This window comes from Podarcis filfolensis (assembly GCF_964270895.1).
Source record: "Podarcis filfolensis genome assembly, chromosome: 16".
Lineage (NCBI taxonomy): Eukaryota > Metazoa > Chordata > Lepidosauria > Squamata > Lacertidae > Podarcis > Podarcis filfolensis.
The window spans coordinates 26367958-26382657 of NC_139620.1; the positions used below are offsets into that span (position 1 = coordinate 26367958).

Sequence of the window (14700 nt, forward strand, 5' to 3'; positions counted from 1 at the left end):
TTTTGGGAGGGTGGTGCAGGTGCCTCTCATTACCATTCTAGCAGGTGCCAGAAAGCAATGCCCTCCATTGGCCTCCTATGCTGGTGATGCCATGGGAGGAAGGGCTCAAAATGGTGTCAGAGCAGAGGGAGTCAGGGCTGCTGGGGGTATGACATTCAGCACAGCCTGGGTTTTCTTACAGTTATCGACTCATGCAGCTGACCTGCCTAGTTTCAGTTTGAGACTCTTATTTGCTTTTCACAGACTTATTAACTAGCTCACAACCTTATGCAGAAGCCGTGAATTCTGAAAGCTGCTAGGGAGAGCTTTAAGAAGGTGGGGGAGGAAATACGTTGAGCACTTGCAGCTGCACCCGAGAGAGACATTTTTGCATGCATTAATATCTGAGCATGGTCTAAATGGGGATTCACAGTTATCAGGCAGAATTGTTGGGTGACCCATCGTCTCAGGCTTACATGAGGTACAAAAGCGGTCCAGCACATTGTAATGGTGGCAGTTCATACCTGCAGGCCATATTTGTAGGAATAATCGGGGAGGGGGAGAGAGAGAAGAAAGGGGCTGGTACATTCCAGTGGTTCACTTGCACTGGTAGACTTTTCTTCCTGTTATTTGGGACACAGAATATGGTAAGAGGTAGAGAACCCAGAGGAACCTCTGACCATTGAAAACAGCAGCAGGAATGGCTGCTTGCAGAGTCTTGTTCATGTTGACCAAATCTCTGCAGAGTGCTGTGTGGCCATGCAGTATGGAAATGATTCACTCCAGAGCAAATCTTCTGAGAGAGAGCAAACGGGATAAAATGTACCTTGTTACAGATGAATAAATTGAGAGATGGGGAGAAATGGTGCAGAACACACCCACTTGTATGAAAACAAGGGGGAAAGATGTATGAACAGACAAGGCAAGGCAGATGCAGTGTGCAAATTAGAAATGAAATGATAAATGTTATTGCAGTTTAAAACTGGTGATCATCAGAGCGCTTGGTTTAATAATGTCCTTCCCACTTATTGGATTGCCCCAAACAACATGGCAACTGTGTCAATCCTTACTCCCCTCCATGGATCATGTAGCAGGCTGGAAGAATTGTGGGTGACACAGAACCATGTGGAAGAATGCTGAGCAAATCTGAAGCAGTACAGTACCTTAATTTGTTGGGTATTGTTGGCTCAACACTAAACAAAAACAAAACCAGTTTGGGATAGTTTAAACTTGGCTCTAGTTTATGATTTGATATAGCAATTACAGCATCCATCATTTCAAACTTCTCCAGGTTCACTAGGCTCGTGTCAAAGCATGCAAGGTCTTGCAGAAGCCTGCAGCCTCACTCGGCAAAAGGAGCCCTCCAGGTCACCACCACTCCTGCCTGGTTTCTGATGCTGTTTGCACATAATGTTAGTCACAACTCCCCTTTATTACATATATAGCCCAAGAAACGACCTAACCTGGTAGCATATGAATCAATATGGCTAATTTGACCCAATAACACCCCCTCATCACACACAGAGACAAAACTCACTGCAAGCAACCAAATGCAACCAACCATGCTCTGGGCTCTCCAATCTCTCGCTTTGCAACAATGAATGAATAAATAAATGATCTATCCACATGGCGCTGACACAAAAACTCTGCACATACACTATGCAAAAATACGGAATATTATTCTCCCCGCTTCTCTCTCCCCCCAACCTCACAATGTCTATGACAACAATGTCTCACACCAAATGTAACTGACATATAGGAAGGACTCTGTGAGTTGAAACATTATATGTACCTGTACCTTTGTTATTCATGAAAATCTTTTAATAAAAAAGTAAATTAAAATAAAACAATGTTAGCCACAAGCCACATCTATCCTGGAGTTTCTTGAGAAATACAACCGTGCCTTGGGTCTCAAACGCCTTGACTCCCGAACAAATCGGCTCCCGAACAATCGAAACCCGGAAGTGAGTGTTCTGGTTTTCGAACGATTTTCGGAAGCCGAGTGTCCAGCGCTCCTGCAGCCAATCGGAAGCCACACCTTGGTTTTTGAATGGTTCTGGGAGTTGAACGGACTCCTGGAATGCATTCTGTTCAAGAACCAAGGTACGACTGTAGTGCGTTTTGATGTGTTTCCTCCCAAACCAGCAATTGAAAAATTAAGCCATATGAAGACACCCAATGCCCCCTCTCCACCCACTGGAGTGGACAGATAGTGGGCGACTTGGAAATATGTCTAGCTGTCCTGATGTGAACAATGATGTGCAAATGTGATTTGAAGCAGAAGTGGTTTGCTGCATTTTAAGTCAGTCTTGTGATGGGTTCCATTTGTACTGTGCTGGCTACAATAAGTTCTGGAAAATATAAAACTTGGGTGAGAATAGCATTTGGGGAATGAGTGGAGTAGGGAGATCTGACCTTGTGTGCTATCACTGCAAAGGAGAAGTTTACCAGACTCGATGGTTTGCTCCACCTCTTCGTCCTACTTTGAGAGGCAGGTGGCATTTTATCACAGTCTGGGTGTTAAGACTATTTTTAAGCATGAGAACAAGGCCGGCTATCCATCATCCCATGTAGGGCGCTTGCTTTGTAAGACAGTAGGCAAGGGATAGGACTTATTCACAAGCTGGCTACCCAAAGCACCAGTGAGTGAAGAACTTTCTAATGGCAGGGCTGGTCAGCAGTGGAACAGAGGCTGCCTTAGAATGTGGTGGACTCGCCATTGTTGGAGATTTTTAAGCAGATGCTGGATACTCAAGATACTTTAGTAGTGCATGCCCTGTTTGATGCATTTTCTAGTTCTGCGATACTTTTCATACCACTACAGCCCAAGTTAGATCACTTAAAGGATTTCATCCATTGCAGAGGTCTTTATTCACTGATGTTTGCTTGTTACACAAAATTCTGTTGATTTTTTTTATCATACTTTATGCTTTGCTAAAAGCTGGGAGAGGAGAGGGAAATAAAACAACCCTGCTTCCTTCTCTCTCCCTTTAATCTGTCAAATGGCAATGGGTCTACCCTGATTCTCCATTAAAAGAGAGTGGAAGGAAGGGAGTTTGACCAGGCCGACATCTCAGTTCTGTTTGTTTTAATGGTTGGTTCTTTGTTGTTTAGATTTCCAGCTCATTTATGCACTGCCCTATTTATGTGTCTGTCTGTGGGCAGATGCCTCTTTGTAAAATAAGTCTTACACTGAACTATGGCTCTCCCTAACTGGTAATGTGAGGGGGCTTGGTTCCCAGTTAAGTGGAAAAGCTAAAGAGGGCTACACAAACCTGAGCAAAGGAGCATCCAGAGAAAACCATCTTGCAGGAGATTTATAAACCAAAAGGCAGAGAGAAGGCAGAACTGTTAAGTACCTGGGAGAAGTAGAACTTAAGGACTTGCAGCCCAGAATAGGTAGCGAGATAGAAAACACCTAGCTAAATTAGATTGTGCTCAAATCCTGCTTGCGGGTTTCCCACAGGCATCCATCTGGTTGGCCACAGTGAGAACATGATGCTGGGTTAGATGACCCATTGGCCTGATCCAGCATGCCCTTATATTATCAAACAAGTTCAATTCTCGAGACTCTTATGAATTACAATCAGGGGTCAGTAAACTTTTTCAGCAGGGGGCCAGTCCACTGTCCCTCAGACCTTGTGGGGAGCCGGACTATATTTTGGGGGGATAAGGGGGGGGGACGAATTCCTATGCCCCACAAATAACCCAGAGATGCATTTTAAATAAAAGCACACATTCTGCTCATGTAAAAACACCAGGCAGGCCCCACAAATAACCCAGAGATGCATTTTAAATAAAAGTACACATTCTACTCATGTAAAAACACGCTGATTCCCAGACTGTCCATGGGCTGGATTTAGAAGGTGATAGGGCCAGATCCGGCCCCCAGGCCTTAGTTTGCCTACCCATGAATTACATCTTGTGGTGTTGAAGGAGCAGAGATGCTGATCACAGTTCTTAACTTTAAATAGTTAAGAATCCACAGAGAACGTGAGGAGCCAGAAGAGTGGAGATGGGCAAATGTTGTCCCTGCCTTCAAAACGTGGGGTAAAGAGCAGGTCTTGGAAACTACAGACCATGCCAGTTTGACAATGATGCCTGGCAAAATTCTAGTACACACTGTTAAAATTAGCATGTACAATGATTACTAGGAGTCAGCAGGGGTCATCAAGAATAAATCATACCAAACCAATCTCACCTTCTTCTTTTTTATATAACTACTATTTGATAACCACGTGGATTGTGGAAATGCCATGGACATATTATGTCTTGATTTCAGCAAAGCAGTTGACAGAAGCCTCCTGTGATATCCTTGTTAACAATATGGTAAAATGGGGACAGGATGAAACTGCCATTGGGTGGAAACACAGCTGCCTCAACAACTGTACACAATATGTGCATGTTCATGGCTCAGCATCAATCTGCAAGGGAGATCTCAAGTGGAGTGCCCCAGAGCTCTGTTCTAGCCCCTGTACTCTGCAGCAGTTTTATGAATAGCTTGGATGCGGGAGCAGAGGCGATGCCTATCAGATTTGCAGGTAATCAGTGGGGACACAGGGCTTGCTGCTTTGCTATACTACCCTGAATGTTCCTTATAACCACAGCTGACAACTTGGCCTTGCCTCTCCATCTACAAAGGTGTTGGAAGCTCCTCTTGCTTTTTTGGTGCTTCTGCTGAAGCAATGATGTATAGCAGCCTTCATCAACCTGCTGCTGTTCCACATGTTCCTGGGGCTGATGGCAGTTGTAGTCAAAATATCTGGAAGGCGCCAGATTGATGAAGAAGACTGCTGTACAGGATGCTTAATCAGCCTGCACTCCTTTTCCTCCAATTTCAGTAAAGCATGATTAATAAAAGCCCAGTTTATTTCACCACCATTCATGGTTGGCCCCTAAACCTTTAAGTAACTAATTCACGGTTGTCGCCTGGGAACCCTCTACTGAAGCATATACATTCAACCATCTCATATGGCCCTCGGGCTTATTTACAGTGGCCGTCTGTTGTATTCATACTCCCGTTTTTAGTGTACGGAAGTGCCATTTGGAAAAGCAAGGGATGGCAGTGGGCGAGGTGGATTTGAGAGGCTTCGAATAGAACAATCTGGCACCTTCAAAGGTGGGGGAACTAGAACATGTGGTGGGCTGGTGCGGCAGCCAAGGAATTGAGTGAAAACAGAGAGAGAGAGCGCGCACTTAAAAACCAGCAGCCAGGCAGAAAATCTGATAATTGTGAAGACAATGTTGTGTGGATGTTTCCCCTGGAAGGCTTGTGGCAAGGACGCTGCCTCTTGTGCTCTCGATTCACATCAAGAGGTACACATTGGGGACCAACTTACAATGGGAGTCAAATACAAATGAGCTCAGAATATCCAGTGGACATGCTTCAAGAAATAACTTCTAAGAATGGGGCCAGAATAGAATATGTCCCACGATCCGAGAACGATCTGAGATAGTTCAGGAACTGCATTTAGGGAACCTTGAGATGCCATAGAAGAATGTTCTTTAACCTAGCTTCCAAAGTTGTTTAGGAGTTCCAAATACATCATAAGGTGTGGGCAGATGACTAATAACAGATGTACCATGAAAGTCCTATCCACAAGGTTTCCAGTGGCGTGTGAGTGTGTGGCTTGTACATACCCCATCCTGTCTTTGCAGTTGTGTGTAAGATGGAACATCTTGAAAAAGCAAGTATATACAGTGGTACCTTGGGTTACATACGCTTCAGGTTACAGACTCCGCTAACCCAGAAATATTACCTTGGGTTAAGAACTTTGCTTCAGGATGAGAGAAGAAATTGCGCGGCGGCAGCGGGAGGCCCCATTAGCTAAAGTGGTGCTTCAGGTTAAGAACAGTTTCAGGTTAAGAACGGACCTTCGGAACAAACTACCATATTTTCCGCTCTATAAGACGCACCAGATCATAAGACACACCTAGTTTTTGGAGGAGGAAAACAAGAAAAAAAATATTCTGAATCTCAGAAGCCAGAACAGCAAGAGGGATTGCTGCGCAGTGAAAGCAGCGATCCCTCTTGCTGTTGTGGCTTCTAGGATAGCTGCGCAGCCTGCATTCGATCCATAAGAAGCACACACATTTCCCCTTACTTTTTAGGAGAAAAAAGGGAGTCTTATAGAGCAAAAAATACAGTAAGTACTTAAACTGAGGTACCACTGTATATAGAAAGAGATGCACTGAACCTGCGTAGCCAAATCAAAGCCCATGCTTAGCCTTGACTGCTTAACTGCTTATTTACTTAGCTTCTGCCCCTCCTTTCGATCTCCAAGGCAGCTTACATAAAACAATAAAACGCAATTAAGTTGAGGCTGCTTCTGTCACCTCAGGCATAGCATTGCTCTGGGGTGGCTGTTCGCCACTCCCAAAACCCCATTTGTCATCCAGCCATTCTGCCTTTTTCTATCCCTTTCCATCTAATCTACCAGTTTCCTGGATGCACATCCTTCTCCCATCTCCCACAACTGCAGGCGTTCTATCACTCAGGCTGAGAGAGGAACTAGGGCACCGAGCGAAACAAAAATGAGTAAGAGTGGCAAGATTTCTCCCTCTGTTGTTTCCCCCTCTGCTGCCTATTGTTTCCCCTATACCACTTTTCCATCTCTGGAAGGAAAAAAAATCATGTGTACTCCCATTTCTCCCACCCAAATGGTGAGGAAGCTTCTTTGGAGAATATAATTTTGAAGCCCACACCTTAAATAAATGACAGCTCAAGAGGGTATGGAGATTCTCCCGGGGCTTGTTATTCAAGAGCAGAATGGAACCCACTTTTCCTCCTATTTTTGGCTTCATTTCTAGTTATCACATTACTTGCTGCCCAGGAAATTCACAATAATGTGAAGCACTAAGAATTAATGCATTTGCAGAGTAGATCGGCTGCAAAGTGAGCAGGCTTTTGGCTGGAGCACAGAAGATGCCTCTGAAAATGGCTTCCCTGATTAGACTGAACCTTGCTCTGGCCATAACGTGCAGAGCTATTTTTCTATAAGTGCGTCTGGCTTTTGAGATAATGTGTGAATAATATCAGTTTTATCAGCAAAGCAATGTTCTGTACTCTCTGAAAACCATCCCAATAAGAGCAATTGGAGTGCCATATTCTTGTTAAAGAGCTGCAGCATGCAGAGGTTTATTTAAGAGAGGAACGTTTAGGATGCTTCTGTCCTTCATGGCTGTATAGGTGCGTTTGAAAACATGCAGGCAGTGTCTTCAAAAGGCTCCAGGGGGCGGCAGGTATCATCATACTTTGCTCCTGATTTGCATAATTTCTTTTGAGTACAGAATCTCAAATGCATTCACTTGATGTAGAATTTGGGTTTCATCTCTGTGCAGACTCTTCTGTGCTTATTCTCGAGTTTAGCCATGATGACCAAAGGAGGACCTAGGGGGGTGTGACTGGTACGGTCACACTGGGTGGGGAGCTTCTAGGGTGCTGCAACTATGACACCCAGTGGAAGGTGGGGGGCACCCGATTTTGGCACTGCACAGGGTGCCACTGAGATTTGAGGAGCCAAGTGAAGTGGTGCGCTGGTGCCAATTTGCTTTGCGAAGATAACTTATATTCCAGTTATAATCCATATTTGGAGATTTTCAAAGCGGTACATGCTTTACAGTTGTTTGCTTCCTCAAGTTCCTTTTCACCTTCGGAGGAGTCCCATTTTGAATTGTTTGTGCTCTACAATGCAAGCCTGGCTCCCATGTGTGGCCTTGAGGGCACTTCATGCAGTTCCCTCCCCACAGGTGGACAGACAGCTGTGAGCCTTGTCAGAACTTCCAGAGAGAGAGAGAGAGAGAGAGAGGGAGGGAGGGAGAGAGAGAGAGAGAGAGAGAGAGACATACCCCACGTAAGGCATTCTGAGAGCCTGGGAGAAAAGTCTGAAGGGAGTGAACTGATGAATAAGCCTGTGAATGGGAGCTGGTTTTGTTGTGTTTCTTTGCTCTTTCTCCCTTTTCGTTTGTGTTCTTGAAAACTTCAGTTTCACTGTGGGTTTCTAGTCATAACTCATGCCTGCCTTAAAATGTTTTGCTGTCCTTGCTTGCATCCACCAGGGAGATGGTGGCCTTTTCAGGAGGGGCACGCTGGTTAATAATAATAATAATAATAATAATAATAATAATAATTTTATTATTATTTTTATGATTCGTACCCCACCTATCTGACTGGGTTGCCCCAGCCACTTTGGGCAGCTTCCTACATATATAGAAACATAATAAAACATTACACATTAAAAGGCTTCTCTATACAGGGCTGCCTTCAGATGTCTTTTAAAGGTTATATCATTACTCATCTCCTTGACAACTGATGGGAGGGCGTTCCACAGGGCGGGTGCCACTACTGAGATAGCCCTCTGCCTGGTTGCCTGTAGCTTCACTTCTCGCAGTGAGGGAACCGCCAGAGGCCCTCAGAGCTGGACCTTAGTGTCTGGGCTGAACAATGTGGGTGGAGACACTCCTACAGGTATACAGGGTCAAGGCCGTTTAGGTTAGGAAACAGTCTTCTAAGAAAGGTTTACCTGGCACCAGTTGAAGACCTTTCTCTTCACCCAGGCCTTTTTGATAATTTACGTAGTTTTAAAATCTGTGTTTTGACTTTCAGGCTATAGTGACCCCCCCCCCCAGCTTTAGCTGTATCTATGTTGCTTTTGATTTTATGTCTTCCATATATTATTTTGCTTATTTTGGTTTTTTACTGATTTAATGTAAGTTTCCTACAGAACTTTATTTAACTTCTGTCTTATTTTATTTATTTTAACTTTGTGTTGTGGTGTGGCATGCTAATGCAAATAAATCAAGTAGCTAATATTTTATCATCAAGCTATTTGTTATAGCCATGTTCGGACTTACGTGGAACATATGATATAAATTCCTTAAGTAAAAGGCACTTCGTTGTAGTCAATTTATGCCCCACTTTTCCATCAGAAGATGTCCAGGGCAGCTAACAGAACAAAAATTAAAAACCAGTATCAATATCAAAACAGGGTTAAAGGGCACGGCATCAACAAAATAAGCAGGAGTCAAACAGATGGCAGATAAAATTAATCTGCCAAGTTTTAAACCGCCTGCAGGAATGGATGTCTTCAAAAGGGTCATGTATACCAACCCACTCAATGCCAATGAACTGCTACCAGTCTGCGGTGTGTATAACAGCTCTAGAGCAGATTCTGTACAATTTATCTATGGGATTGAAAGGATTAAGCTCCTAATTGGTGCTGTTGACAGATCAGCTTCTACAGATTAAAGGCAGTGCTCTGATCTAATCCAGTTATCTGGGCTCTGTGGCTGCCTGGACCTCACTGCCTCCTCTGCAGAAGAGGAAGAGGAGGAGTGTCTTGAGGACTGGAGGCTGATTTCCTTAAGAATGGATACATTTGATCTTCTTGCAGTCCATGGGACTCTCAAGAGTCTCCTCCAGCACCATAATTCAAAAGCATCAATTCTTCAGCGATCAGCCTTCTTTATGGTCCAGCTCTCACTTCCATACATCACTACTGGGAAAACCATAGCTTTTACTATACGGACCTTTGTTGGCAAGGTGATGTCTCTACTTTTTAAGATGCTGTCTAGGTTTGTCATTGCTTTTCTCCCAAGAAGCAGGCGTCTTTTAATTTTGTGGCTGCTGTCACCATCTGCAGTGATCATGGAGCCCAAGAAAGTAAAATCTCTCTCTGCCTCCATTTCTTCCCCTTCTATTTGCCAGGAGGTGATGGGACCAGTGGCCATGATCTTCGTTTTTTTGATGTTGAGCTTCAGACCATATTTTGCGCTCTCCTCTTTCACTCTCAATAAAAGGTTCTTTAATTCCTCCTCACTTTCTGCCATCAAGGTTGTGTCATCTGCATATCTGAGGTTGTTGAGGTTGTCAGTAGTTATCCCTGTGTTATCAGAAGGGCCTGCTGGCTTAGGCCAATGGCCCATCCAGTCCAGCATCCTGTTCTCACAGCAGCCAACTAGTTGTCTGTGGGAAACCGGCAAGCAGGATTCGAGCACAAGTACGCTCTCCCCTCCTGTGGTTTCCAGCAACTAGTATTCAGAAGCATTGCTGCCTCTGACTGTGGAGGCAGAGCACAGTCATTGTGGCTTATAGAAGGGTTGGGCATAAGGAGGGCTGGGTTCTCCCAGTAGACCTCTGTGCGATTTGCAGTCAATTGTATAGGCTGTCTGGCTCTTTAATGATAGCAACAGCATAGCTGCTTTTCCCACCTGAATTAAGCTGCTGAAATGAAGAAAGCTGACCAGGAGTAGACTTGTGTGTGAAAGCAGTGTGCGCTCATTCTGGCTCTGCTACAGGAAACAAAACCCCTGGTTCAGAATGTGCTCAGAAGGCACATTTAATTTTAAATATCTCTCTCATGCACCTGGCACTGGTTGGTAGATCTTGGGGTTTTAGTAAAGCGAACACACACACGTGTCAATCTGACACACCTGGAGTCTGCCAACTCTGTTTCATAGCATGCGTTCCTCCAGGAATGATGCCTGCAGACGCCTAACCAAATTAGAGTTCAGGAAGAATGTAAGAAGAGTCCTTCTGCAAGAGGAAGGAAAAGACTCAGTTCAGCTTCCTGTTTCTGATGCTGGAGGGCCAGTTTTTTTGGCATATGGTGAAAACAAATGCTGGAATGGATGAGCCTTTGGTTTCATTGTCCGAAGAGCTGATCTTCGGTTCATTTTTAACTGTAACTGGGCTAAGTATTTGAGGAACCTAAAACCTATCCCCCCTCTGAAGCTTTTAATATTTATTATTGCAGTTACTTGCTGCAAGTTTTAGAATGAAAATGACATTGACAGTTGCTTTTCGGTTCTTAAATTGCAAATTTTAAAGTATTGTATGGTTAACTGCTTTGGGCTACATAAGAAAAAAAATTAAGTTTTTTTGACCTGGTGGACCAGAACATTGTCTCCCCCCACTTCACAGGCTGTTCACCTGCCAATCACCTGATGTCATGAGACTGATGAATGGGCAGTCCTGTCAAAATTAACCTGTGGTGTGGAGGGAAGGTTCTGTGTTGGGAATGTGCTGGCAAATCAGCACCTAGCAGGATTGAACTCTCCGCTCACCAGCTGATAAGTGAAGGCTTGAATCCTGCTCCCCACAGCTTTGCCAGAGCATTCCCTACAGGGAGCGTGCTGGTGAGGTGGTACCCAGCAGGATTGAACCCTGCCCATCAGCTGATGTCACCCAGTGATGTCAGTTGACTGACAGGTGGCCGTGGTTACAGTGGAAATGGCCTCGCAGGTCAGATTGGACCACTGGCAGATGAAGATTGACCCACCCATGGGCTGGAGATTCCACCCTCCCCTTTATAAAGACAGAAAATAATAATGCCAAGAAGTCTTAATATGACAGAAGCAACAAAGTAGTAAAGGCTAAGGCGTCCAGGATATTGATTAAAATGTTCAAATCAGATCATATATTTTTATTTATGTATGCCATTTAATCAGCAAAGTTTCTAAGCACCATACAATACAGTTATTTCTGTTCTGGGAGTTGCAGTCCAAAATACGTGGAGGACACCAGGTTAGAGAAGGCTGTAAAGGAATCCTGGCTTTTTTGCTCATTTTAGAAAGTTGAGTCAGACTGGATGTGTTCTACTGGTTCCTGCTGGGGTTCTAACAGGGAGGGACAGCTTAACTTACTGTAGGCTGAAATGTGTTGGGAGAAATCAGCAGGAAATGTCATAATATATGGGAAGACATGAGGAAATAGCAGAGCACTTCAGATACAAAACAGGTATGCACATGCTAATTATGAGATCATTGGAGTGGCTGATTACTGAATTGCTGAAGGGCAAATCTGTCAATTTAAGTTTCTCATTCTTCTCAACTTTAAATTCAGTTCTCTACACTTCCACATGATTTTACAAAGGTTCTCACTGAAATTTATCAGCGTTTTAGTGTGAACTTCTTTTAAGAGACACATTTTTGTATGGCATTTTGCCCAATAGACACATGTTTGCAAAGCAGTTTCCCAAATATAATGCATTACTGTATGCTATTTTCACATACATTTGCATTTTTGGGCATACTTTAACCCAGCAGATGCATTTTTGTGCACACATTACTTGGCTGGAGAGCTGCACTACAAAATTCGCAGAAGTGTGAATTTTGAAGGCTGCCTGTGTTGCAGTCCTTATATTGTTCTGGAAAGTTCCAGTTAAGTGGGTTTACCTTTAAATGTGGACTGAATAAAATTTCTCTCTCGTCCCTAATCCAGAACAGGGGAAGAAAGCTTAAGGGAAACAAGGGTGGTTGAGGCAGGAAGAACAAGGGGCAAATGTCAACAAAGGCCATCATACATGCTAAGGCCTCCCTCTCGTTTGAGCTGAGGAGTGAGGATCTATTTGGGTATTTGATGAGCCCACAAAGACCCTCTAAAACAGCCTCCCTCCCTCCTGGGCTGATGTGAGTTGTAGTCCACAACATCTGTAGGACATGAGGTTTGGGAAGGCTGCTCTAAAGGCAACAGAGTTTCTGCACTCATAGAATCGTAGAGTTGGAAGGCACCCCAAGGTTCATCTGGTCCAACCCCCTGTAATACAGGAATCACAGTTAAAGAATCCCTGGCAGATGGCCATTCAAACTCTGTTTAAAAATCTCCAATGAAGGAGAGCCCATTACTTTAGATAAACCCGTTTGGAAAGCTTTGCTTTAAGATCTTGATTTAAAAATTCACTCCATGAATTGCAAAAGAACAAGTTCAATACCAAGAAGAGAGAGAGAAAGGAAAGCAGTGGGGTGTGTGTGTGTGTGTGTGTGTACCTGCACATGTGCATTCAACGGGTGTTGGACTCTGAGGCAACAGGGAAGGAAATGGTGGACCTGTCTCCCTTTTCCTCTTCTTTCCTTCATTTTGGGAAAAACCAGTCAGGGCAGGGCTGTGCAGGAAGAGGAGGGTTGTCTTCTTCATGAGAAGAGCTTGTAAACAGCTCATGTGGGTTTGGGTAATAAAAACATCAGGCTGGAATGACAAAGGGATTAGGTTTGCTTTTGTGCCAAGTACACAATCTCCAGGGCTCCTCAGCCTTCAGCTAGCCGTGTTTTTGCTCCATTCCAAGATTTCCTGCTTTCTATTTGGGTTGCTTGCTTGGGGGAGGATAAGATGTTCAAGTTCCCCAGTTAAAGAAGCTCATTTAATGTTTCCCCCTCTGTCCCACTGTCTTAACAGGGGGAGACTGTGGCTTCATGTACCCAAACTTGACCAGCATAAAGAATCACGTCTGAAAGGGAAGCCGGATAAATGCAGCACAAGACTGGACAGGAGTTTTCACTGCACCTGATGCCATTGCTACAGCAACTGGAAACTTAGAAGTGCGGCAGGAGCCAGGGCACCTCCTCCTTGCCTTTGTGCAGGAGAGCTATGCAGGAGAGCAAAAGGGGACACTGGGCAGATTTTGACCACTCTGTGGGCAAGGAAAGCTTCCCTTCCATAAGAGGAACGTGCAAATGCTTCCTCAGAAAATGGGAGTGCTAATGAGCTCTGCTGAAGCTACTGTTTGCTTGTGGTTGTCTGTTATGACTTTGCAACCTTCCTGGGACTGAAGTACTTGGTCCTGGTCTATTGGAGGGCATCACAAATTGGACAGTACTCTCACCCTGCTCCTAGAAGATACACCAGATAAAAGGAATCGCACCAGTTATTTCTGGGAAGCAGAGAGAGAGAGAGAGAGAGAGAGAGGGAGGGAGGGAGTCTACAGCTATCCCCTTCTGCTAGTCTCTGCTGTACCATGGGATGTAGGCAAAGCTCTGAGGAGAAAGAGGCAGCGCGGCGGTCCCGGAGAATTGACCGCCACCTGCGCTCTGAGAGTCAGCGGCAGCGGCGCGAGATCAAGCTCTTACTTCTTGGCACCAGCAACTCTGGCAAAAGCACCATTGTCAAGCAGATGAAAATCATCCACAGCGGCGGCTTCAACTTGGAGGCCTGCAAGGAGTACAAGCCTTTGATTATCTATAACGCCATCGACTCCCTCACTCGCATCATCCGCGCCTTGGCGACTCTGAAAATCGAGTTCCACAATCCCGATCGCGCCTACGATGCGGTGCAGCTTTTTGCTCTGACGGGCCCCGCGGAAAGCAAAGGGGAGATCACGCCTGAGCTGCTTGGGGTGATGAAGAGGCTCTGGGCTGACCCCGGGGTACAGGAGTGTTTCTGTCGCTCCAACGAGTACCATCTAGAGGATAATGCCGCCTACTACTTGAATGACCTAGAAAGGATTGCTGCATTAGATTACATCCCGACGGTTGAAGACATTCTGCGCTCTCGGGACATGACCACAGGGATTGTGGAAAACAAGTTTACTTTCAAAGAGCTGACTTTTAAAATGGTGGACGTTGGCGGGCAGAGATCTGAGCGCAAAAAATGGATCCACTGTTTTGAGGGGGTTACAGCAATAATTTTCTGTGTGGAGCTGAGTGGATATGACTTGAAGCTGTATGAAGATAACCAAACGGTAAGTCCAAATGTAGCTTTCGTCCGTCCCCCATCCCCTCCAGTCTTCATTGTTTCATTATGTGTATTTTGGTACTGCTTGTGGGTTCCAGGCATGATGCTCAGTTTCTTTTCCGAGTGCTCAAGGAGAAGGTATCCTGGAAACAGGTGCTGAGCATCATAACTGCCCTTATATTTCCTATATGCCTTTCATATGGGCTAGCGTCTGTGACCAAAACAGAATGGTTTTTATCATAATGGAAAAGGGTAGGGCTTACTAATGCCCTCTG

General features: G+C 44.8%; 2 protein-coding genes across 5 annotated transcripts in view; one reads left to right on the forward strand and one right to left on the reverse strand.

Moving 5' to 3' along the window:
• The window catches only part of RSPH14 (radial spoke head 14 homolog), a 60041-nt gene that overhangs the window by 19694 nt on the left and 25647 nt on the right, over positions 1–14700 (reverse strand). The gene's annotated exons all lie outside the window — the stretch shown is intronic.
• GNAZ (G protein subunit alpha z) overlaps positions 1–14700 on the forward strand; it is a 39640-nt gene that overhangs the window by 7745 nt on the left and 17195 nt on the right. Inside the window, exon 2 of the mRNA XM_083590480.1 lies at positions 13151–14432. Coding sequence (XP_083446606.1) covers positions 13710–14432 — 723 coding nt within the window. The 5' untranslated portion in view covers positions 13151–13709. The remainder of the gene's footprint in view (positions 1–13150; positions 14433–14700) is intronic.